The sequence below is a fragment of the Patiria miniata genome, unplaced genomic scaffold, assembly GCF_015706575.1.
Source record: "Patiria miniata isolate m_02_andy unplaced genomic scaffold, ASM1570657v1 HiC_scaffold_6, whole genome shotgun sequence".
NCBI classification, from domain to species: Eukaryota; Metazoa; Echinodermata; class Asteroidea; order Valvatida; family Asterinidae; genus Patiria; species Patiria miniata.
The window spans coordinates 9,967,296-9,990,697 of NW_024037073.1; the positions used below are offsets into that span (position 1 = coordinate 9,967,296).

Below are 23,402 nucleotides of genomic sequence, written 5' to 3' on the forward strand. Positions count from 1 at the left end.
ACACAACGTTCAAAATGCCATGTTTTGGGGGGTTCGTGAATTTCACTGCTCAGTTATAGCGTCTGAAGAATGAATTGTAATTTCGATAAATTGCACATTGAGAAAAGCAGCGGTATAATGTTGATGCATGGGCCGTTTGTGTTTAAAATATCGGGCACTTTGATGGGACGCATGGCATGTTCGCTTAAAAATGACGGATTCAAACAACTTATTTCAGTGTCACGCCGATGTTCTATTCATATTATCGTAAACCATTATTATGCTATCCTTTTTTTCACCGTGGGAACCCCAGTGATGGCAAAAGCATTGAGCTAGCTATCGTTCTGATAATCCGTCACGGGGAAGTTGCTTTGTACATTAGGGTGCACAATGGTTTCTCCATTGAAGGGGGCCTCGGGAGTGTACAGTGATCACGTGCCAGGGTTCGTCATTATTTTTGAAACGAAATTCGGGACACAATCTCCAAATTCGTATAGAGGGCGGGCGTGTTTACACAACATGCACGGCCTGATTAATTCTCCTTCTTACTGGAATAAATATATAGGCCGCTGAAGCGCAAACGAAGAGGGCGGCAATGACAAGAAGACTAAGAACGTAGTCACCTGTGACGTCATAGATTGCACCTAGCAAAAAGAAAAGAGAAGAAAATAAGCACTTATGCTAGACAACGCAACATAGTAAGCTGCTCACTGAATGCACACAATTCTTTCTAATAATTCAGGCTGTGTGTTCACAATGCATGGAGGAGACTGTTCTTGTATCTGTGTACAATGGGCCAGATTTAGCACATTCACCGGCGTTACGGGCTAATCCTATACGACAGCACTGCCTGGTGAGTAGGTCAATGAGTGAAAAAAGTATTGCATGTACATGTATTACCGAATGGTACTTTTTGTGTCTAATAAACTCTTTCTCTAGTTGAAATAACATGTACACCCATGTGTTGGACGTATTTACCCGCTAACGGTGCACTGATCAGAACTCCGATTCCGGAGGGAACTAACGTTATAATCATAACACCGTTAGTGCCATACTGCCCGTGGAAAAGTTCAGCTGCGGCTGTAAATTGTGCTGCATAGACGCCTGACCGTAGAACCCCAGAAACTGGAAGCCATAACAAACAAACATAAGACAAACAAACCGAACAATGTGAATCAAACACTCCACGGACGTTATAACGTTGTGTGACACAGTGTTTAGGCTTTTCAAGAACGAATAATGGAAATGTTTGACCGTTTTGAGAATTTTCGTTGGAATACAATATCAGCCAACATGGAGCGGCCTTTAATTGTCTTGATGTGCATTCTATCGTTTTGCTTCATCAGCGAGCGAGTGGCAATTCTTGTTTGAAACTCTGTCTACTGATTCCCTCATTAATATTGCGTATTACACTTCTAGATCACACAGTGAACAGTGCAAGTTTAGGCTGTGAACGTCTTCGTACCGGGCACCACTTAGGACGGGACGCTGTATCAATCGCGGCACGTATCACGTTTCTCGATCGGAATACAGCTCACTAACCTTCCGGAATTGTCCTGTCTTTTTTGGTGGTTTACAGATCATTTGTCATCTGTGCATTAGCAATAATTAAGAGATAAGTTGTTGTCTTGCACTAAAAATCTGAGAACATGCCTTGACTTACCCACTGCAAGAAGTACCATCACACCAAACGTCTTGGCAATGGTCAGAAACCCCAGAACGACGGTTCCCAGGAGACAGGAGGCCATCAACAGATAAAGATACAAGAAAGGCAGACGATCTCCAATCACGGCTATGAGGAACTTCCCGCCAAGTTCCGCCAAAGCAAAGTACACGATGACGGAGGCAATGCAGTTGCTGTCAAGATCAAGTCCGTCCAGATAATTAGCCTGCAAGAACCAAAGCATTGGTTTTTTAATTCAAACTTTGAGCCTGTAAGATCGAGAACGTCAGCTAACCATAGATGGGTAGAGACGATGGGGGGGGGGGGGGGGGGGCTGTTGTGCGTTCGAGAAAACTGACCTCTCACCAAAAGAAAGGAAAAATAAACCAAGTTTATGTTTGTGGACAAACACAGGGCTGTTTCGGCACGTTTTTGTTGCATTTTTATGTCATGTGATAGAAAAACGCAGTTGAAAAATGCAGAGTGATCAGAGCCAATGGTTAATAAAAAAAATCGTTGGAAGCAAGTGCGCATATTTTACCACTTTCAAATTACAAGGCACTTCCGGTTAAAACCGGAAGGAAGGGTCACGTGATTTAGAACGTTATATCAAAAAACAAAATCAGATCTCTCACAGTTGATTTTATATTGATTTTAAAAGAGTAAATCTAGAAATCTTTGGTTGCTTGTAATCTGATACTTAATTACCTCATTGTAACGTCATTACCAAAAAGCTCGAGAGCTATGCTAACTGTGCTATTTGAGGCAAAAAAACAGGAGTAAATTTCGTGATTTTCGGTGACGTCATCAATTTTTCTGCCCTTCGCCATACACATCAACTGATTATTTATTTTAAACATTTTTCAACCTGCCGCTAATAATATCTTATGATGTCACCAGAATTTTTTTTTGTGAAGGACAACCTAGCAAGAGACTAACATCGTTAAAAGCAAGTTCACTTGTTTTTCTACTTTCAAATTACAAGGCACTTCCCCTTGGACCGGAAGGAAGGGTCACGTGATTTGACACACACGAAAAAAAAATGAAGATCCTGGATATTTCATCAATTCCCGCAAAAGTCAAGTTCAGGTCTCCCACGGTTGATTTTATACTTTAGCGTGACATCACGTGACCCATGATGATGTCATCATGACGTCACTCCATTTGTCATTTATAACACATCCCGGTCTAGGTACATACCAAGTTGCACTCCAATCGGACATGTAGTTACGGAGATATAGACGTTCTAAATATGCACCTTTATTGTGACGTCAAGTGACACGTGATGATGTCATGATGACGTCAATATTTGGCACACACCTGCAGCTGTTTGTCTAAGTGTGCCAAGTATAAAGGCAATCGGATTGATTTTAGTGGCCAAAGTGCCAGGAACAAAAAAAAAAACGTGTACAAATGCTATTTAAAAATGACTTTTCCGACCTATTCCGAATGACACCTGCTTTTGTAATTTAAGAAAGTTTTTGAAGGTGGAAAATGCGATTTTCTTGCGCAAGTTACGTTTCGGCTGGGTCAAAACTACCCCAACCCCTATCCCGCCGCCAGGCGCATTGACGTGTATAAAGGGATGTTGCGCAATATCGCATTTCTTGACCAGTTAACCCCAGATTTCGGCTCAACAAAAAAAAGCCTGCAATCTGTCTACGACATGGCTGTTCACAACAAAAACGTACAAGTATAGATTGTGTTCAGCCATCGGGAAATGTGTCCCATACTCCACAATCGCAATAAAAGAGCAAAAACAATGGCTGGTTCGGCTGTTTGCTGAAACAGCCAAATCAGAGTGGTCTGTACAAACTGCACAAACTGCATGTACAAACCGTCTATAGCGGAGACTTAAAAACGTCCATAAACAGTACAAATATTACAAAGAGTGTGTCAAACATGGGTTATCCAAAACTAATAGATTTTGCATTTGAGATGGTGGTTTAGAAGCTTTACGTTGATTCGTAATTGCACAACAGAAGTAATACATGACTGAGCACCATTGATTCTCACACATACGGCAAAAACCATCTTTTATACAATAGGAATTGCCGACTAAATTAACCTTCCAGTTACATTCTTCTTGAATTTTACAGAAACAATATTGGACCTCAATAACCAAAGCCATGAAACTAAAGGCGCTAAGAAAAGGGCAACATTTTCCCCAACATATGGATTTGTGGGAAACATACGTAATTAGTATTGAAGAAAGTCCAGCCCAAAAATGAGAAAACCGCAGCAAAGTGCCATGCCCAAGCCTCAGGGTTCGTTAAAGCACTAATCAGTCTTCCACGAAAATGCCTCTCATCTCCAACTTTGAGAGATCCTTGATTTGAAATGTTTGCTTCCTCGTTGTCGGTGGTTTTTTTCAGTTTCTCGTGCATCATCGTCAGTCCCTTCAATGCAGCCGTCATCATGAACCTGCTTCCCCGGGACCATGCTCTCCAATTCATGTTTCTCATCACCAGGAGACGCATCGGGCGCCCTAGCGTAGTCCTCGGTTGATGGTGGGTCAGCCAGCAGCAGACCGTCAGCTATCCCGATCACGAGTATTCCACCGCTGAGAATTCTCAGCGCATTACGCCATCCGTAGTGAGTTATGAAGGCTGTCAACAAAGGGCTAAAGGCAAGCATACCTGCATAAATTATCGAACAGAGTAAGAGAGAACATCAATTGCCATGAATTATATTAAACTATCATCATACAGTCGCTTTCTGTAAGGTACGGTGCAAGATAATTTTGAACGAATTAAACATTTTACTTTACCGAATGTGGATCCCATTTGAGCGAGGGCGCTTGCCCGCGAGAAGTTCGCCTTGGAAAACCAGTCAAGCAGGAGGGCCAAGGAGGCATTCGTGGCCAGGTTGGCGCCCACGCCCGTCAAGATCGAAAACGTGAAGAACGCGTATCCCAGCGATGGCACGGGAACGAATGACGTCGTCAACAGTCCTGCGCAGAAGGCAATCACCCCCAAGATGGCGACGGTTCGACTGCTCAGCTTGCGTGTAAGGAGAGAGCATAAAGGACTAGCAATGCAAGCCAGTGCAAGTGACAAAGACCCTAGCCAACCTGAAAGCGAAACAGGCATAACAATGATAAAATAACCCCGAAGTATACTTTTAATCTTTATAGCAATCATTCTGTTAGTAGGCCTAGACACTTTTAAATAATTTTACCACTTCAAGAGGAGAGACTGTTTTTAAATACAATGTAGATGCTACTCGTCCCCTGGTTTAATAGTCTGGAATCGGGAATCTAAACAAATCTAGGCCCCTGCGACTGCCCAATGTTAACATAATGCAAATTAACATAAAGCAAAAACTCTTTCATGAAGTTCCCTGAGTAACGTCATCACTCTGTCTTGCAGACCTTCATTCACCGCTTTAAGCATGCGGTCTTTTTATGACAGACCTAAGCTTCCAAACGGCTTGCCAACGACCACGAACGGTCCGGCTGTAGCCGGCATCAGGCAAACCCAAATCAAGTTATCATCTCGCTGGATCGTATTTCCGTACGAACCTGTCAACGCCGAGCTGGAATGGAAATCCTCCTGCAGGCTCACAAACAGTATGCTGAAGTTGAACAGGGGTCCGAGAGTTAAGAAAAACTGACCGAAAGTCGCGAATGTGACGACCCAACGCCACCATCCGCAACGGGACCCTGATGGGCACACCATGTCGGCTGTACCAGCCTCAGAATACGCATCCGTTACTGTCGCAGCATTTCATTCCGGCCTTCAGTCCTTCCTGTTCAAAAAATCATACAATTGGTCACTTCCTGAAACCGATGAATTCTTGAGAAAACTTAGTGTTGTTCCCAGACCACTTGAGATTCCGCCATATCTGACAAATAATTTGTAGATGTCAATGTCGCATGACCAAACAGACACGGAACAGCGTTGAAACTCAAGTACACGATCGGACGAGAACAGGGCGATTTACTGTGTCGTGCTCTATTTTTGAATGTGACGTCTACACCAACAAATGATCTATAAAAGACGTCATTGGATCGTTCTCATAAGAACAATGAAAAGACTTCAGGCAGTCAATCCGGTGTTTGCTCGTCACGGTTCCACACCATAAAACCAAGCCACTACATGAATTTCTTACCGTTTTGCCAAAAAGGAAATTCACGCTGTTCAAAGTCTTCTTAACATGAGTTTCTAATGTCGCACATCGATGTTGCACAATACAATTCACAACAAATGTCTTTGCAGTGTTATTATGATGCGAAAAGACAGTGTGTGCCCTCTCGGTGTCCGGGTTCTATCGATGGTTTCTGCAAAAAGCCTTTTAAAATAAACAATTGTAGCGTTTGAGCAAAGGTCAAGATAATAATCAGCGCGATAAAGTGTATATTTGTATTAGTCCCGCCAAATAACAATACAAATGGATTGGTGGCTTACCTGGCCGCCGATAAAAAAATGACCGAGCCTATCGGAGTCGGGACATCGTTGTTTGAACTCTGATCGGTGTTAAAAGTCTACCCACGTGGCGGGCTATTGGCCAACAGGAATGGGTAAACTGTCTCAGGTATTTTAATATGAAATAATTAAAGTGAGGAAGGAATATTTCTCAAAAGACGTGAAGCCTATGTTGGGTTTGTGTTGTGGAGAACAAGGCATTAGATATGCATGTAATGGACCAAACAGAAGATGGGATATGAATGTCGCTTGGGATAAAAAAGATTCGCGGGCCAGCCAGGCCTTCTTATCCCCCAACCCATTTCGTTTCCGAAGCCACCTGGGTACATACACATATACTGTAGTGGAGACCAGCTAACTAAAATAATTTCAAGAATTTTATATAATAAACAAAGTTCATTCAGTGTTAATTCTGTTTTGCAAGGAACGATCTAAGGGGGAAACTTTAAGTCTCCTGTGGTTTTTAATTCTATTTCCGAGTCCAACTACTGCATGATCCACAACAAATCCAGCCAACAACAATAAATCCACTCAAAAGATACCAATTCTTATTAGGAGGTCTACGTTTAATAATCAAGGCAGTCACAAAATCCAATGTGACGTAATAAACAGGACCCGTGTATGCTACTCTGCATCGGGAGTCCTGTTTATTACGTCACGATTTACTGTGTTTTGTTTGCTGCCCGCAACGACGACTTTTACACAAATTGCGCGTTCGGGTCGAAACAGGACCTGAACAATAGCTCTCAAAAGTACCTTTTGTACTCATTTCATGACAGACACAATAGTCGTTTTTATTTCATCACACCTTAGGCTACATATACCCAAAAAATGACGGAAATGTTTTCGAGCATTCCACAACCTCTTTAAAAATTACGGATTCTGTTCTATTCATATTATCGTAAACCATTATTATGCTATCCCTTTTTCACCGTGGGAACCCCAGCTATGGCAAAAAGCACTGAGCTACAATCCTGGCCAAATCTCGCTGGACCCCCCCCGTTCAATGTTGTCTCTCATTGTACGGTGTGTGCTCCATCAGCTGGAACCCCAGCTATGGCAAAAGTACTGAGCTACAATCCTGGCCAAATCTCACTGGGCCCACAACCCCCATTCAATGTTGTCTCTCATTGCGCGGTGTGTGCTCCATCAGCTGGAGAGAACAACATTGACCGGGAGACCGGGGGAGTGAGTAACCGTGGCAGGTTCAGGAAGTGTCCCAACCATTTTGGCCGGGATTGTAGCTATCGTTCTGATAATCCGTCACGGGGAAGTTGCTTTGTACATTAGGGTGTACAATGGTTTCTCCATTGAAGGGGGCCTCGGGAGTGTACAGTGATCACGTGCCAGGATTCGTCATTATTTTTGAAATGAAATTCGGGACACAATCTCCATATTCGTATAGAGGGTGGGCGAGTTTACACAACATGCACGGCCTGATTAATTCTCCTCCTTACTGGAATAAAAATCAAGGCCGCTAAAGCGCAAACGAAGAGGGCGGCAATGACAAGAAGACTAAGAACGTAGTCACCTGTGACGTCATAGATTGCACCTAGCAAAAAGAAAAGAGAAGAAAATAAGCACTTATGCTAGACAACGCAACATATAGTATAGCTGCTCACTGAATGCACACAATTCTTTTCAATAATTCAGGCTGTGTGTTCACACTGCATGGAGGAGACTGTTCTTGTATCTGTGTACAATGGGCCAGATTTAGCACATTCACCAGCGTTACAGGGTAATCCTATTCGACAGCACTGCCTGGTGAGTAGGTCAATGAGTGAAAAAAGGTATTACATGTATTACCGAATGGTACTTTTTGTGTCTAATAAACTTTTTCTCTAGTTGAAATAACATGTACACCTATGTGTTGGACCATGAATTACCCGCTAACGGTGCACTGATCAGAACTCCGATTCCAGAGGGAACTAACGTCATAACCATGACACCATTAGTGCCATACTGCTCGTGGAAAAGTTCAGCTGGGGCTGTAAATTGTGTCGCAAAGACGCCTGACCGTAGAACCCCAGAAACTGGAAGCCATAAGAAACAAACAAACATAAGACAAACAAACCGAACAATGTGAATCAAACATTCCACGGACGTTATAAAGTTGTGTGACACAGTGTTTAGGCTATATGCCAGAACGAATAATGGAAATGTTTGACCGTTTCGAGAGTTTTCGTTGGAAGACAATATCAGCCAACATGGAGCTGCCTTTAATTGTCTTGATGTGCATTCTATCGTTTTGCTTCATCAGCGAGCGAGTGGCAATTTTTTTTTGAAACTCTGTAAAGACGGGTGCTTAACAGGTAACCTGATGGGTATATGCTGTACATTCCGAGAAAACAATATTCTAGGATCTCGATTTCAATTCAAAAGTTGCACCCCAAATCCGAGCATCCGGAACACGCTCTCAATAACAGAATGCCTACCATTTCTATATGGTCCCTAAGTATCTCGAAGTAGCAATAATTAAGAGATAAGTTGTTGTCTTGGGCTAAAAACCTGAGAACATGCCTTGACTTACCCACTGCAAGAAGCACCATCACACCAAACGTCTTGGCAATTGTCATCAACCCCAGAACGACGGTTCCCAGGAGACATGAGGCCATCAATAGATAAAGATACAAGAAAGGCAGACGATCTCCAATCACGGCTATGAGGAACTTCCCGCCAAGTTCCGCCAAAGCAAAGTACACGATGACGGAGGCAATTTGGTTGCTATCCAGAGCAAGTCCGTGCATCAAACTAGCCTGCAAGGAAAAAAACCCCAAAGTTTACTTTTATATTCAAACTTTGAGCCGGTCAGATCGAGAACGTTGGCTTACCAAAGTTGGGTAGAGACGACGGGGGGGGGGGGGGGGGGAGCTATTCAACTAAACATGCCCCAAAAGGTTAACAATTTCCCCTACAAAGTCATGTGGATTTGTGGGAAACGTACGTAATTAATATTGAAGAAAGTCCAGCCCGAGTATGAGAAAACCGAAGCCAAGTACCACGCCCAAGCCTCAGGGTTCGTTAAAGCACTAATCAGCCTTCCACGAAAATGTCTCTCAGCTCCAACTTCGAGAGATCCTTGATTTGAAATGTGTGCTTCCTCATTGTTGGTAGTTTCATCGTCAGTCCCTTCAATGCAGCCGTCATCATGAACCTGCTTCCCCGGGACCATGCTCTCCAATTCATGTTTCTCAACACCAGGAGATTCATCGGGCGCTCTAGCGTAGTCGTCGGTTGATGGTGGGTCAGCCAGCAGCAGACCGTCAGCTATCCCGATCACGAGTATTCCACCGCTGAGAATTCTCAGCGCATTACGCCATCCGTAGTGAGTTATTAAGGCTGTCAACAAAGGGCTAAAGGCAAGCATACCTGCATATCAGACAGATTAACAGAGCAATTTGCAATTACAATAACATTAAAATAGTCTACAGTAGACTAGAATATAGTACACTATATAGAATAAATCATACAGTTCCTTTCTGTATAAGGTCCACGCCAGTGCATTATGGAGTCAATCATTAACGTTCACGTCTCTACCGACTTTTAATAACTCTAATCGCTAGAAATTGGATCAAACTGCGTTTAGTTCTATAAAAGACAAGGAAAAACTGTGTGTCTACATAGTTGTGGGAAACTATCATCGCATTTACCGGCTGTGGATCCCATTAGAGCGAGGGCGCTTGCCCGCGAGAAGTTCGCCTTGGCAAACCAGTCCAGCAGCAGGGCCAAGGAGGAATTCGTAGCTAGGTTGGAGCCCACGCCTGTCAAGATCGAAAACGTGAAGAACATGTATCCCAGCGTTGGCACGGGAACGAATGACGTCGTCAACAGTCCTGCGCAGAAGGCAATCACTCCCAAGATGGCGACGGTACGACTGCTCAGCTTGTTTGTAAGGAGAGAGCAGAGAGGACTAGCAAGACAAGTCAGTGCAATTGACAGAGACCCTAGCCAACCTGAAAGCGAAACAGGCATTATATAAAATAATCCTAAAGCATACTTGTTGTACCTTCACAATAATTCTTTTAGCAGACACTCTTTAATATTTTTACCACTAAAAGAGGAGACACTGTTTTTAAATACAATGTAGATGCTACTCGTCCCCTGGTTAGTCTGGAATCGGAAATCTAAAGAAGTCAGGCCCCTGCGACTAACCAATGTTAACATAATGCCAAAAAAATCCCTGAATATAAACGTCACCACCCTTGCAAAGCTTGATTCATCGCTTTACGCACGCAGACTTTTTTTTTGGCAGCGCTTTAGTTTCCAAACGCTGCTTGGCAACGACTGCGAATGCCCCGGCTGTAGCCAGCATCAGACATACCCAAATCAAGTTCTCATCTCGCTGGATCGTATTTCCGTACTAACCTGTCAACGCCGAGCTGGAATGGAAATCCTCCTGCAGGCTCACAAACAGTATGCTGAAGCTGTACTGGAGTCCACGAGTTAAGACAAACAGACCGAAAGTCGCGAATGTGACGACCCAACGCCACCATCCGCAACGGGACCCTGATGGGCACACCATGTCGTCTGTACCAGCCTCAGAATACACATCCGTTACTGTCGCAGCATTTCATTTCGGTCTTCAGTCCTTAGTCCTGTTCAAAAATTTATAAAATGTGTCACTTCCTGAAACCGATACATTCCTGGGAAAACTAGTGTTGTTCCCAGACCAAAAGATTCCGACGTATCTGACGAATATTAAACTTAGGTACAGTAGATGTCAAGGCTGCATGACGAAACAGACATGTAACAGCGTTGAAACTCAAGTATATATATAGGCATAATTATTGACATACGATCGGACGAAGGCCGGACTGCGTCGTGTTCAATTTTTGAATGTGACGTCTATACCAACCAACCAACCATCTATTAAGAGACGTCATTTGATTAATAATCAGGGAACTAGACTACGAGAAACTTCGCCAGCGTACTACTGCATGTACACATTAAAGCAATAAAAGGACTTCAGGCAGTGAATCCGAGGTTTGCTTGTTCCACACCATCCAACCAAGCCACTACATGAATTTCCTACCGTTTTGCCAAAAAGGAGATCCGGCATTTCAAAGTGCTTCTTACCATGAGTTTCTGATGTCGCTAACTGATGTTGCACAAAATAATTATGCATGACTAATTCTTTGCACAGTTGTTAACATGATGCGAATAGACTGCTGTGTGTGCACTCTCGGTGTCCGGGTTCTGCATAAAAACCTTTAAAGTAAACAATGAACCTAACGTTTGAGCAAAGGTCAAAATAATACGATAAAGTCTGACCCAAAAAAGAGAGAAAATTCAAAGGTTATTCCACAATTGCTGGCATAATCAACAAAATCAAATGCAATTTTTGTCTTTCTTTCTAATAGCAGTTCGTAAAAACACAGACTTGAATTAGTCCCACCGTATCACTCTTAGCGAACGATTATCGAAAAAAATAGCACAGTGCTTTTGCCATTGAAGAGGGTCCCACGGTGATACAAATGATAGCATGATAATTGTTTACGAAACTATGGCTACAACACACTGAAATAAGTTGTGTTTGAATACGTCATTTATAAGCGAACATGCCATGGGCCCCATCAAAGTGTAGACACGGCCCATGCATCAACATTATACCGCTGCTTTTCTCAATGTGCAATTAATCGAAAGTACAATTCCATCTTTCCGCATATTAATTCAGTAATTAAGAATCCACGATGTCCACATGGTCTATAGATTCGGCAAAAAAAAAAGAAATGAGTGTTTGGTTTTTATGCACCATATAGTCGCGGTTTTTTTTCAGGCTGGAGCGCTGTGGTCCAATGTTTACGCTGTTCGACTCACGTGCCGTGGTACGCGGGTTCGAACCCTGGCGGCGAACATGATGCTTGTGTTCTTGGGCAAGACACTTTACTACAATTGCCGCTCTCCATCCAGGAGTATATATGGGTACATGTAAAGGTAGAGACCAGAATACGCTCATCTGCAGAAACTGGTCTCGTGGCCTGCCGAACAGGGGTAATAATGGTGAAGCGCTTTGAGGCCTAACGTATAAAGCGCTATATAAGCGCCACATTATTATTATTATTTTAGCGATCTTTTTTAGGATTTCCGATTTAGATTTTTGAGTGTCTTGATTATTAAACGCAGGCCTCCTAATAAGAATTGGTATCTTTTTGAGTGGATTTATTGTTGTTGACCTGTGTTGTGGATCATGCAGTTGTTGGACTCGATCGGCAATAGAATTCAAAAACCCACATGAGACTTTTAAAGTTTCCCTCCTGGAAATTTGACTTGCTCTTTGTGTGGGGGCCGCTGGAGTGTGATGTGAGAATAAATAAATAAACACACCAACACCCGGGTTCGAGTCACTCCTTTAACTCACCTGCTGTTTAAAACGGGTCACAAATGGTCAAAATTTTCTTCCACTTCCCCTGGCCAACTTTTAACAAACCAATGAGTCACTTGACCAATATTGACCTAAGTAACAGCATGGCTCAGAATGCATGTTTCCATAGCATATAGGACGGTTTTATTCTGTTAAAAGCGAGCGGTGCGCAGGCCAGCCGCAAGGGAGACAGCACGTTGGGGAAACAATTAAACAATTAAAAACAAGGACAGAAAACTTTGACCAGTAATTATGATGAAAACACCGTGATTCAAAGCGACATGTCAAATAAACTTTCTCAATGTGAACGCAAGAGGGCCTCCATCAAATTTCATGAGCAACGGAGAGCTGAGCTGAAAATCCTAAATTACGCCAAGTTTCATAACAAAACTTGATCTCTCTACTTCATTATATTGTGACAGAGTCCCTAATATGTTGAAATATTGCTGGTTCATGAATGAGGATTCGATGATCATCAAGGAAAATGTTTACATGATAAAAGCAAGCGGTGCGCAGCCTGGGCCAGCGGCAAGGGAGAATGCACATTGGGGAATGGTGTAATCACCGCTTGCTGGCGCTGTCAAGGGGGGGGGGGATAAGAAGGGCCTGGACTTTTTACTATACCTTATATTCATAAATACCTCAGACAGTTTAGCTATTCCTATTGGTCGAGAGCCCGTCACGTGGCCGGTCTTAAACGGATGATAAAGACATGGCTAGCTGGTCTTAAACACTTTTCCAGTGTCACAATAAAATGTGGACTCCTAAAAATCCAGTGCCTCTTACCGTTTCATTGGTTGAACGTTCACAATCCTCACGTAGGCATGCGCAACACTACAAGCGAGTCAGAATTTCATAGTTCTAAATTCAAAACGCAACGCCCCAGGTGCGTTCTGCGTGACATCGCGCAGAACATGTTACGCGCGCGTCAATCTCCATAAAAGGGTTGTTTACATCTTACTCGCCAGCTGAACACTCCATTATTTTGCCAGAGGGATGTTTCAAAAAGCATGAAGTGAACTTGTTGAACAAAATCGGGATTTTTTGAACGAATTATTTGATATTTTTTTACGGAATAAGGTATTTATGAATGGGAATAAATATGTGCTCGGTCGGTATTTATCACTCTGTTTAATACCGCTTAGAGTCTGGGTGCTGATAATTACCCTCGCCTCCGGCTCGGGTAATTATCAGCACCCAGACTCTAAGCGGTATTAAACGAGTGATAAAAACCTCCGGAGCACACATTTATTCCCTTAGTCATGATCAAAATTTGATCACTCCATTTGCCGATTCCACCGCGCGTTCGGGAAGTAAACATGACACGCGCCCATGTCAAGGGCGGATCCAGAACGCAATTTTTTTTAGGGTCCAAAAAATTACGGCGTGGGGTTCGGGGCCCGCTTAAGGGCCCCGAAATATTTTTGGATTCTAGATGCTCTGTGGTGCGATCTGAGGCAATTTCTGACCACTTTAACCAATGTTTTTTTGAGGAAAAGATGGTGGTGTACTCATTGCCTGCCTTTATGCGATGTCACATAAAAAAAAAAAATTGGTTTCGTTTTTTTTTGGGGGGGGGCCCATGGCCCCTTTGGCCCCCCCGGATCCGCCCTTGCCTGGGTACATACACGTATACTGTAGTGGAGACCAGCTAACTAAAATAATTTCAAGAATTTTATATAACAAACAGATAGTTCATTCTGTGTTCATTCTTTTTTGCAAGGAGCGATCTAAGAGGGAAACTTTAAGTCTCCTGTGGTTTTTAATTCTATTTCCGAGTCCAACTACTGCATGATCCACAACAGATCCAGCCAACAACAATAAATCCACTCAAAAGATACCAATTCTCATTAGGAGGTCCACGTTTAATAATCAAGGCAGTCAAGAAATCCATATCGGAAATCATAAAAAAAGATCGCTAAAATGATAACAGTAATGTGGTGCTTATATATAGCGCTTTATACCAAAGGTCTCAAAGCGCTTCAACAATATTACCTCTGTTCGTCAGGCCACGAGACCAGTTTTTGCAGCAGCTGGAGCTGAGCGTATTCTGTTCTCTACCTTCACTGGTACCCATAATATACTCCTGGGAGGAGAAAGGCAATAGTAGTAAAGTGTCTTGCCCCAAAACACAAGCATCATGTGTAGGGACCCGATCTGCTCCTCCCCACACAAAATTGTTGCACCCCTATTTTTATTTTTGGAATAGTCCTACTAGCTAGTACTTGTACCTGCATAACATGTGGCCTACTTGTGGTCATTCTTGAATAAGACCACACTGAGAGAACATCATATTCATCTCTCCCTGTTGCAGGTATGTTGAAGATTATTCTATTTAATTTTGATACATTTTAGTTGACAATACTTTGCACTTGTATATATTTTCTCTCTTTTTAATGCATTTTAGTTGAACTAGATAACAGAATTAGCCATTGGAGAAGGTTTTGATCTAGGAAGATACTGTGTTCTTGAGATGGTGTTTAACTGAATAAGGATCATGGCTAAGTACAAGTTGAGAACAGAAGTAACAGTGATTTATCAGTTCTTTTCTAATTCAAGTTTATACTTTTGTAACATTACTTTGTAGATTTCTTTATTAATCATCTCTTTAACTTTTATCTAGTTAGCATATAAGTTACTTTTAAATCTAGTATTAGAAGTACAGTATTTCCTGTACTGAGTGCACCTTTAAGTATTAATAGTTAAGATGAAATGGAAGTTATGGTTTGTCCCCAGTACTGAATTTAGACCACTTGATAGATAGAACGAGATGGAGTTAGAATAGAATAAGTATTGTAATTTTCACACTTTTCTGTGCAGTCTTTTGACCAAGGACATTTGTGTACAGAGGAACGGTTTGTGTAGTGAAACAATGTTGCTAGTGATTATGCCTCAGGCACTTACACTGTTGAGCATGGGCATGGTAGAAAGTGTTGGTGCATAAATAATTAGTTGGCCAGAAACCCCCCCTGGGGTGGGACCACTACTGTATATAGAGGACTGCGGTCCAGCACCAGATGTTAAATCCATTATCTAAGACAGTAGTTCTTTGTTTAGATAAGGAGACCAGAGCTCAGTGCTGCCAAAGCTCTAGGCAATGTATCCATGGTAACAAGACTTTTGGCCAGAAGAATTCTGCACGTTGTTACTCAATTGCTAAATAGGCTAGTCTTGTGTATGGCCACACCAGTTATTTTAGTTGTTTTCATTAGCTATGTACGTCTGTTATATCATGTTATATGTTAAACTATTATTGAATAATGTTATTTCTATTGTGTATCATTGTAAAATGATTGATTCTTGAATAAGACCACACTGAGAGAACATCATATTCATCTCTCCCTGTTGCAGGTGTAACACATGTTCCCCGTCAGGGTTCGAATCCGCGTACCACGGCACCTGAGTCGAACACCGTTAACATTGGACTACAGCGCTCCACCCTTAAAATACATCCTGAATATGCATGAATATAAAAACCAGACGCTCATTTCTCTGCCGAATCTATAGCAGGCGCGGTTCTAGGCGTGCTGAAATGTAGATAGGTTTCTTTTCCCCGGACACTTAGGCCTCTGAAAATCAATACGTGGGGGGGGGGGGGGGGGGGAGGGGGGTGGGGGTAGGGGGTCGTGTCGTGCCATATTTTCAATGGGGAGAGCTGAAACAATCCTACAATCAGGCACACTATATTAACTAAAAGTGTACAAATGCACCCTTAGGGGGAGACCGCTCCAATGTACGTCAAATTCTTGCATTTTGCTATATTGCATTTTTTTTAATGGAATTTTTTTGAAAGGGGGGCTAGACAAAAATGGGGGGGGGGGGGCAGGGGGGCTAAAGCCCCTCCCCTAGCCACCCCCCCCCCCCGTAGAACCGCCACTGATCTACAGACCATGCGGAGATCGTGGATTCCTAATTACTGATTTTGCGGAAAGAATGAACTGTACTTTCGATTAATTGCACATTGAGAAAAGCAGCGGTATAATGTTGAGGCTTGGGCCGTTTCTGTTTAAAATATCGGGCACTTTGATGGGACCCATGGCATGTTTGCTTAAAAATTACGGATTCTGTTCTATTCATATTATCGTAAACCATTATTATGCTATCCCTTTTTCACCGTGGGAACCCCAGCTATGGCAAAAAGTACTGAGCTACAATCCTGGCCAAATCTCGCTGAACCCCCCCCCCCGTTCAGTGTTGTGTCTCATTGTGCGGTGTGTGCCCCACCAGCTAGAACCCAAGCTATGGCAAAAGCACTGAGCTACAATCCTGGCCAAATCTCACTGGGCCCCCAACCCCCCGTTCAATGCTGTCTGTCATTGCGCGGTGTGTGCTCCATCAGCTGGAGAGAACAACATTGACAGGGGGAGCGGGGGAGTGGGTGACCGTGGCAGGCTCAGGAAGTGTCCCTAACATTTTGGCCGGGATTGTAGCTATCGTTCTGATAATCCGTCACGGGGAAGTTGCTTTGTACATTAGGGTGCGCAATGGTTTCTCCATTGAAGGGGGCCTCGGGAGTGTACAGTGATCACGTGCCAGGATTCGTCTTTATTTTTGAAACGAAATTCGGGACACAATCTCCATATTCGTATAGAGGGTGGGCGTGTTTACACAACATGCACGGCCTGAATAATTCTCCTCCTTACTGGAATAAAAATCAAGGCCGCTGAAGCGCAAAGGAAGAGGGCGACAATGACAAGAAGACTAAGAACGTAGTCACCTGTGACGTCATAGATTGCACCTAGCAAAAAGAAAAGAGAAGAAAATAAGCACTTATGCTAGACAACGCAACATAGTAAAGCTGCTCACTGAATGCACACAATTCTTTTCAATAATTCAGGCTGTGTGTTCACACTGCATGGAGGAGACTGTTCTTGTATCTGTGTACAATGGGCCAGATTTAGCCCATTCACCGGCGTTACAGGGTAATCATATACGAGAGCACTGCCTTGTGAGTAGGTCAATGAGTGAAAAAAGGTATTGCATGTATTACCGAATGGTACTTTTTGTGTCTAATAAACTCTTTCTCTAGTTGAAATAACATGTACACCCATGTGTTGGACGTATTTACCCGCTAACGGTGCACTGATCAGAATTCCGATTCCGGAGGGAACTAACGACATTACCATGACACCGTTAGTGCCATACTGCTCGTGGAAAAGTTCAGCTGCGGCTGTAAATTGTGTCCCAAAGACGCCTGACCGTAGAACCCCAGAAACTGGAAGCCAAGCATAAGACAAACAAACCGAACAATGTGAATCAAACATTCCACGGACGTTATAAAGTTGTGTGACACAGTGTTTATGCTATATGCCAGAACGAATAATGGAAATGTTTGACCGCTTCGAGAATTTTCGTTGGAAGACAATATCAGCCAACATGGAGCGGCCTTTAATTGTCTTGATGTGCATTCTATCGTTTTGCTTCATCAGCGAGCGAGTGGCATTATTTTTTGAAACTCTGTAAAGACGGGTGCTTAACAGGTAACCTGATGGGTAGATGCTGTACATTCTGAGAAAACACTATTCTAGGAGCTCGATTTCAATTCAAAAGTTGCACCCAAAATCCGAGCATCCGGAACACGCTCTCAATAACAGAATGCCTACCATTTCTATATGGTCCCTAAGTATCTCGAAGTAGCAATAATTATATAAGAGATAAGTTGTTGTACAGTATTGCACTAAAAACCTGAGAACATGCATTGACTTACCCACTGCAAGAAGTGCCATCACACCAAACGTCTTGGCAATGGTCAGAAACCCCAGAACGACGGTTCCCAGGAGACATGAGGCCATCAATAGATAAAGATACAAGAAAGGCAGACGATCTCCAATTACGGCTATCAGGACCTTCCCGCCAAGTTCCCCCAAAGCAAAGTACACGATGACGGAGGCAATTTGGTTGCTGTCCAGACCAAGTCCATCCATATAACTAGCCTGCAAGAACCAAAGTAATTTTGTTTTGTTGTTGTGCGTTCGAGAAACATTACGCTTCACCAAAAAGAAGGGAAAAATAAACCAAATTTATGTTTGTGGACAAACACAGGGCTGTTTCGGCAATATTTTGTTGTATTTTTTATGTTATGTTATAGAATGATAGAAAAATGCAATAGAAAAATGCAGAGTGGTCAGAGCCAATTGTAATTTTCTTTTTAAAACATCGTTGAAAGCAGGAGCATATCTTTTACCAATTTCATATTACAAGGCAATTTAAGACAACACCAGTATTTTTTGTAATTTACAATGTAGCAAGAGGCTAACATCGTTGAAAGCGAGTTCACATGTCTTCTACTTTCAAATTATAAGGCACTTCCGGTTACGGAGAAAAACATGGAAAAACGTACAAATAATACAAAGAATATGTCAAACATGGTAATCTCAAGAGATGGTGGTTTAGAAACTTTACGTTGATTCTTAACCAACATCATTAGCAGATGACTGAGCACCATTGATTCCCACATACATCTTCTGTACAATTTCAAGTGACGACTTGAGATTACCTTCCAGTTATATTTGTCTTGAATTGTATAATTCTGATCAGAAACAATACTGGACCTCAATTACCACAGCTATAAAACCAAAGCTCCTTAGAAAAAGGCAACATTTTCCCTAATATTTGGATTTTTGGGAAACGTACGTAATTAGTATTGAAGAAAGTCCAGCCCACGAATGAGAAAACCGCAGCCAAGTACCACGCCCAAGCATCAGGGTTCGTTAAAGCACTAATCAGTCTTCCACGAAAATGTCTCTCTTCTCCAACTTCGAGAGATCCTTGATTTGAAATGTGTGCTTCCTCATTGTTGGTAGTTTTATCGTCAGTTTCTCTTGCTTCATCGTCAGTCCCTTCAATGCAGCCGTCATCATGAACCTGCTTTCCCGGGACCATGCTCTCCAATTCATGTTTCTCGTCACCAGGAGACTCATCGGGCGCCCTAGCGTAGTCCTCGGTTGATGGTGGGTCAGCCAGCAGCAGACCGTCAGCTATCCCGATCACGAGTATTCCACCGCTGAGAATTCTCAGCGCATTACGCCATCCGTAGTGAGTTATTAAGGCTGTCAACAGAGGGCTAAAGGCAAGCATACCTGCATATCAGACAGATTAACAAAGAAAATTGCCATTAAAATGAAATATAAATTAGTCTAGTAGACTAGAATATACTAGTGCATTATTTAAATGAGTCAAACAATCATTAACGCTCTTATCTTTAATTATCTTAAACACTCTCATCGCTAGAAATTGGATTCGTTCTTTAGAAGACAAGGAAAAACTGTGTATGTCTACAAGGGCGGATCCAGGGGGGGGGGGCCAAAGGGGGCCATGGCCCCCCCCCAAAAAAACGAAACCAATTTTTTTTTTTTTTTAAGTGACATCGCAATAAAGGCAGGCAATGAGTACACCACCATCTTTTCCTCAAAAAAACATTGGTTAAAATGGTCAGAAATTGCCTCAGATCGCACCACAGAGCATCTAGAATCCAAAAAATTTTTTGACCCACTTTTTTGGGGACCAAAATTTTTTTTGGCCCCCCAAAAAATTGTGTTCTGGATCCGCCCTTGTATGTCTACATAGTTGTGGGAAACTATCTTCAAATTTACCGGCTGTGGATCCCATTAGAGCGAGGGCACTCGCCCGCGAGAAGTTCGCCTTGGCAAACCAGTCCAGCAGCAGGGCCAAGGAAGCATTCGTGGCCAGGTTGACGCCCACTCCCGTCAAGATCGAAAACGTGAAGAACGCGTATCCCAGTGTTGGCACGGGAACGAATGACGTCGTCAACAGTCCTGCGCAGAAGGCAATCACTCCCAAGATGGCGACGGTTCGACTGCTCAGCTTGTGTGTAAGGAAAGAGCAGAGAGGACTAGCAAGACAAGTCAGTGCAATTGACAGAGACCCTAGCCAACCTGAAAGCGAAATGGGGATTATAAAATTACCCTGAGGTTTCTTTTTTACCTGAACAAATATTCTTTTAGTAGGCATTAAACAACTATAGAAGAGAATCAGAGACTGCTTTTAAATCGATGCTATTCGTCCCCTTTCTATAGTCTACGGAATCGTGAAATCTGAATGATCAGGCCCCTCCGACTGACCAATATAGTATATTGCCCCCCCCCCATTTTTTCTCTCTCATTAAGATCCCTTAATGACGTCATCACTCTGTCTTGCAAACCTTGATTCACCGCTTCAGGCCTGCGGTCTTTTTTATGGCGGCTCTTAGTTTCCAAACGCTACTTGGCAACGCGGTCCACGAACGGCCCGGCTCTAGCCTGCATCAGACATACCCAAATCAAGTTCTCATCCCGCTGGATCGTATTTCCGTACTAACCTGTCAACGCCGAACTGGAATGGAAATCCTCCTGCAGGCTCACAAACAGTATGCTGAAGTTGTACAGGGGTCCAAGAGTGAAGAAAAACTGACCGAAAGTCGCGGATGTGACGACCCAACGCCACCATCCGCAACGGCACCCTGATGGGCACACCATATCGGCCGTACCATGCAGCCTCAGAATGCGGAGCCTTCACCGTCGCTTCTCCTCGATGTTTTCAGACGTCCGTCTAGAGAATAGAAAGAAAATGACTCTGGAATGGTATACTGAAGTTGAACAGGGGTCCAAGAGTTAGGAAAAACTGACCGAAAGTCGCGAATTGCACGACCCAACGCAACCATCCGCAGCAGGACCCTGCTAATGATGGGCACACCATATGTCGGCTATACCGGTGTCGTGCCAAAAACCGTCCGGTGCCAAATAGTGTCCGCTAATTAGCATAATGCGATCTGATTGGTCATACGTCTATGACGTCACATTGTTTACGGACGCTTGCCAAATAGTGTCCGCGCTTAGCGTGCATCCTATTGCGTGCCTTGTCGAGCTGTCAATACTCGTATAGAAAAGATCTCTTTTCACCTGAATTTGCTTTTTACAATCTGTTTTAACGTTTTCCTTGTTATCTGTGATAACTATCTGACTTGGTTTCCCTAATAATATATTTGTGCAAAATGTTTGTGTTTTTTCGCGTCAGTTCACCTGTTTGGCATGCAGTACGTACGTAGACCTAACGCCGTGTGAAGTGTGTGTAGTACGTACTGTGCTGTGTGTAGCATTATAACCAACATTATATTTTACGGTTTCTCCCACCTAATACTGTCCGATTTTTCCTGCCAAATATTGTCCGATTTTTCCTGCCAAATATTGTCCGATTTTTCCTGCCAAACTGTCCGATTCCTCCTGCCAAATATTGTCCGATTCCGCCCTGCCAAATACTGTCCAATATTTCCAGCCGAATACTGTCCGATTTTTCCTGCTAAACAGTGTCCGATTCCCCCTGCCAAAATAGTGTCCGATTTCCCTGCGAAAAAAATGTCCGATTTTTCCTGCTAAATACTGTCCGATTCCCCCTGCCAAATATTGTCTGATTCCCCCGCTACTGAATATTGACCGATTTTTCCTGCCAACAAATACTGTCCGATTCCCCGCCCTGCCAAATATTGTCCGATTTCCCCTTGCAAAATACTGTCCGATGTTTTCTGCAAAATACTATCCGATTTTTTTCTGCAAAATACTGTCCGGCAGGACGTACGTACGTACGTGCGCCCTTGTTCTCGCTCGATCGACGGCGCCCGGACACTATTTGGCACCGGACACTATTTGGCATGTATTACATGCCAAATAGTGTCTGGCGCCTATTGCGCATGCTCAGCGGACACTATTTGGCACCGGACGGTTTTTGGCACGACACCGGGCTCAGAATTTGTCGCGTTTCATTGCGGTCTTTAGTCCTTCTTGTTTAAAAAATTGATAAAAATGTGTCACTTCCTGAAACCGATGAATTCTTGGGAAAACTTAGTGTTGTTCTAGATGCCAAGCAAGGTCGCATAACAAAGCAGACATAAAATTATAACAGCGTTGAAAGTCAAGTGGGCATACACGATTGGGCGAAGGCCGGGCAGGGCAATTTACTGCGTCGTGTTCAATTTTTGATTGTGTCGTTTGTATCAACCAATGATCTATTAAGAGACGTCATTGGATCGTTTAATCAGGGAACTAAGAAGAAACTTCACCAGGGTATACTGCATGTACTCATCAGAGCACTTAACTTCAGGCAGTCAGTCCGTTGTTGTGGTAGTTCAACACATCCAACCAAGCCACCACATGAATTTCTTACCGTTTTGCCAAAAAAGGAAATCCAGCATTTTAAAGTTCTTCTTACCATGTGTTTCTGATGTCGCACACTGATGTTGCACAAAAAAATTATTCATAACAAATTTCTTTGCGCAGTGTTTAACATGATGCGAATAGACTGCTGTGTGTGCACTCTCGGTGTCCGGCCTCTATCGATGGTTTCTGCAAAAAGCCTGTAAAATAAACAATGGTCGTAACGTTTGGGCAAAGGTCAAGATAATAATCTGTACAACAAAGTCCGAGAAAAAAAGGAAATTCAAAGGTTATAATAATATTGCACAATCGCTGGCATAAGCAACAAAATAAAGGGCAATCTCTGTCTCTCTTTTTCTAATTGGAGTTCGTAAAACACAGACTTTTAGAATTGTATTAATCCCACCATAAGTGTTACCCAACGATTATCGAAGAGGTTAAAGCATGTGACTATTTAATACTGTGGCGGGTATATCTGTCACCCGATCCGTCCCTTTACCCAGACAACCTAGCTTGGGATCAGTACCCCAGCAGCCGGGAATGCAGGCCCGTTTGGATGGAAATATACCGCCCTATACGCGTAGCAGCACTCACCCACGCCCCTCAACCTCCTGGACAAGGACAGACAATTTAGTACACAACAGTCAATGACCTCCATTACTGATTGATTTATTTACACAGAATCATGTCATATGCTGGACCTCTCGTTAAATTAGCCTCTAATAAGTGATTGGTCTCTGAGTCTCTCAATTATCTCTACATGAGTGGCCTCGCATTAGGCCCCAAAAAAGTCCCCGGTTTCTGGTATGCGCGCGCGTCGCCGCAGC

General features: G+C 43.1%; 2 protein-coding genes and 1 pseudogene across 2 annotated transcripts; all 3 read right to left on the reverse strand.

The window, feature by feature from the left end:
• LOC119742900 lies at positions 1-6,357 on the reverse strand (annotated as a pseudogene).
• Positions 6,358-6,849: 492 nt separating this feature from the next.
• Positions 6,850-11,251, reverse strand: LOC119742901 (monocarboxylate transporter 14-like). The gene is made up of 7 exons (XM_038219156.1): positions 11,146-11,251; positions 10,435-10,664; positions 9,720-10,022; positions 9,014-9,438; positions 8,600-8,825; positions 7,956-8,102; positions 6,850-7,621 (listed from the first exon to the last, which is right to left on the reverse strand). Exons 2-7 carry the CDS (start codon positions 10,589-10,591, stop codon positions 7,488-7,490), a joined length of 1,392 nt encoding a protein of 463 aa, XP_038075084.1. The 5' UTR covers positions 10,592-10,664; positions 11,146-11,251; the 3' UTR covers positions 6,850-7,487.
• Positions 11,252-16,765: 5,514 nt separating this feature from the next.
• LOC119742899 (monocarboxylate transporter 13-like) lies at positions 16,766-22,809 on the reverse strand. Its single transcript, XM_038219155.1, has 7 exons — positions 22,631-22,809; positions 20,748-20,977; positions 20,023-20,325; positions 19,064-19,509; positions 18,138-18,363; positions 17,499-17,645; positions 16,766-17,168 (listed from the first exon to the last, which is right to left on the reverse strand). Exons 2-7 carry the CDS (start codon positions 20,902-20,904, stop codon positions 17,035-17,037), a joined length of 1,413 nt encoding a protein of 470 aa, XP_038075083.1. The 5' UTR covers positions 20,905-20,977; positions 22,631-22,809; the 3' UTR covers positions 16,766-17,034.
• Positions 22,810-23,402: the final 593 nt, after the last annotated feature.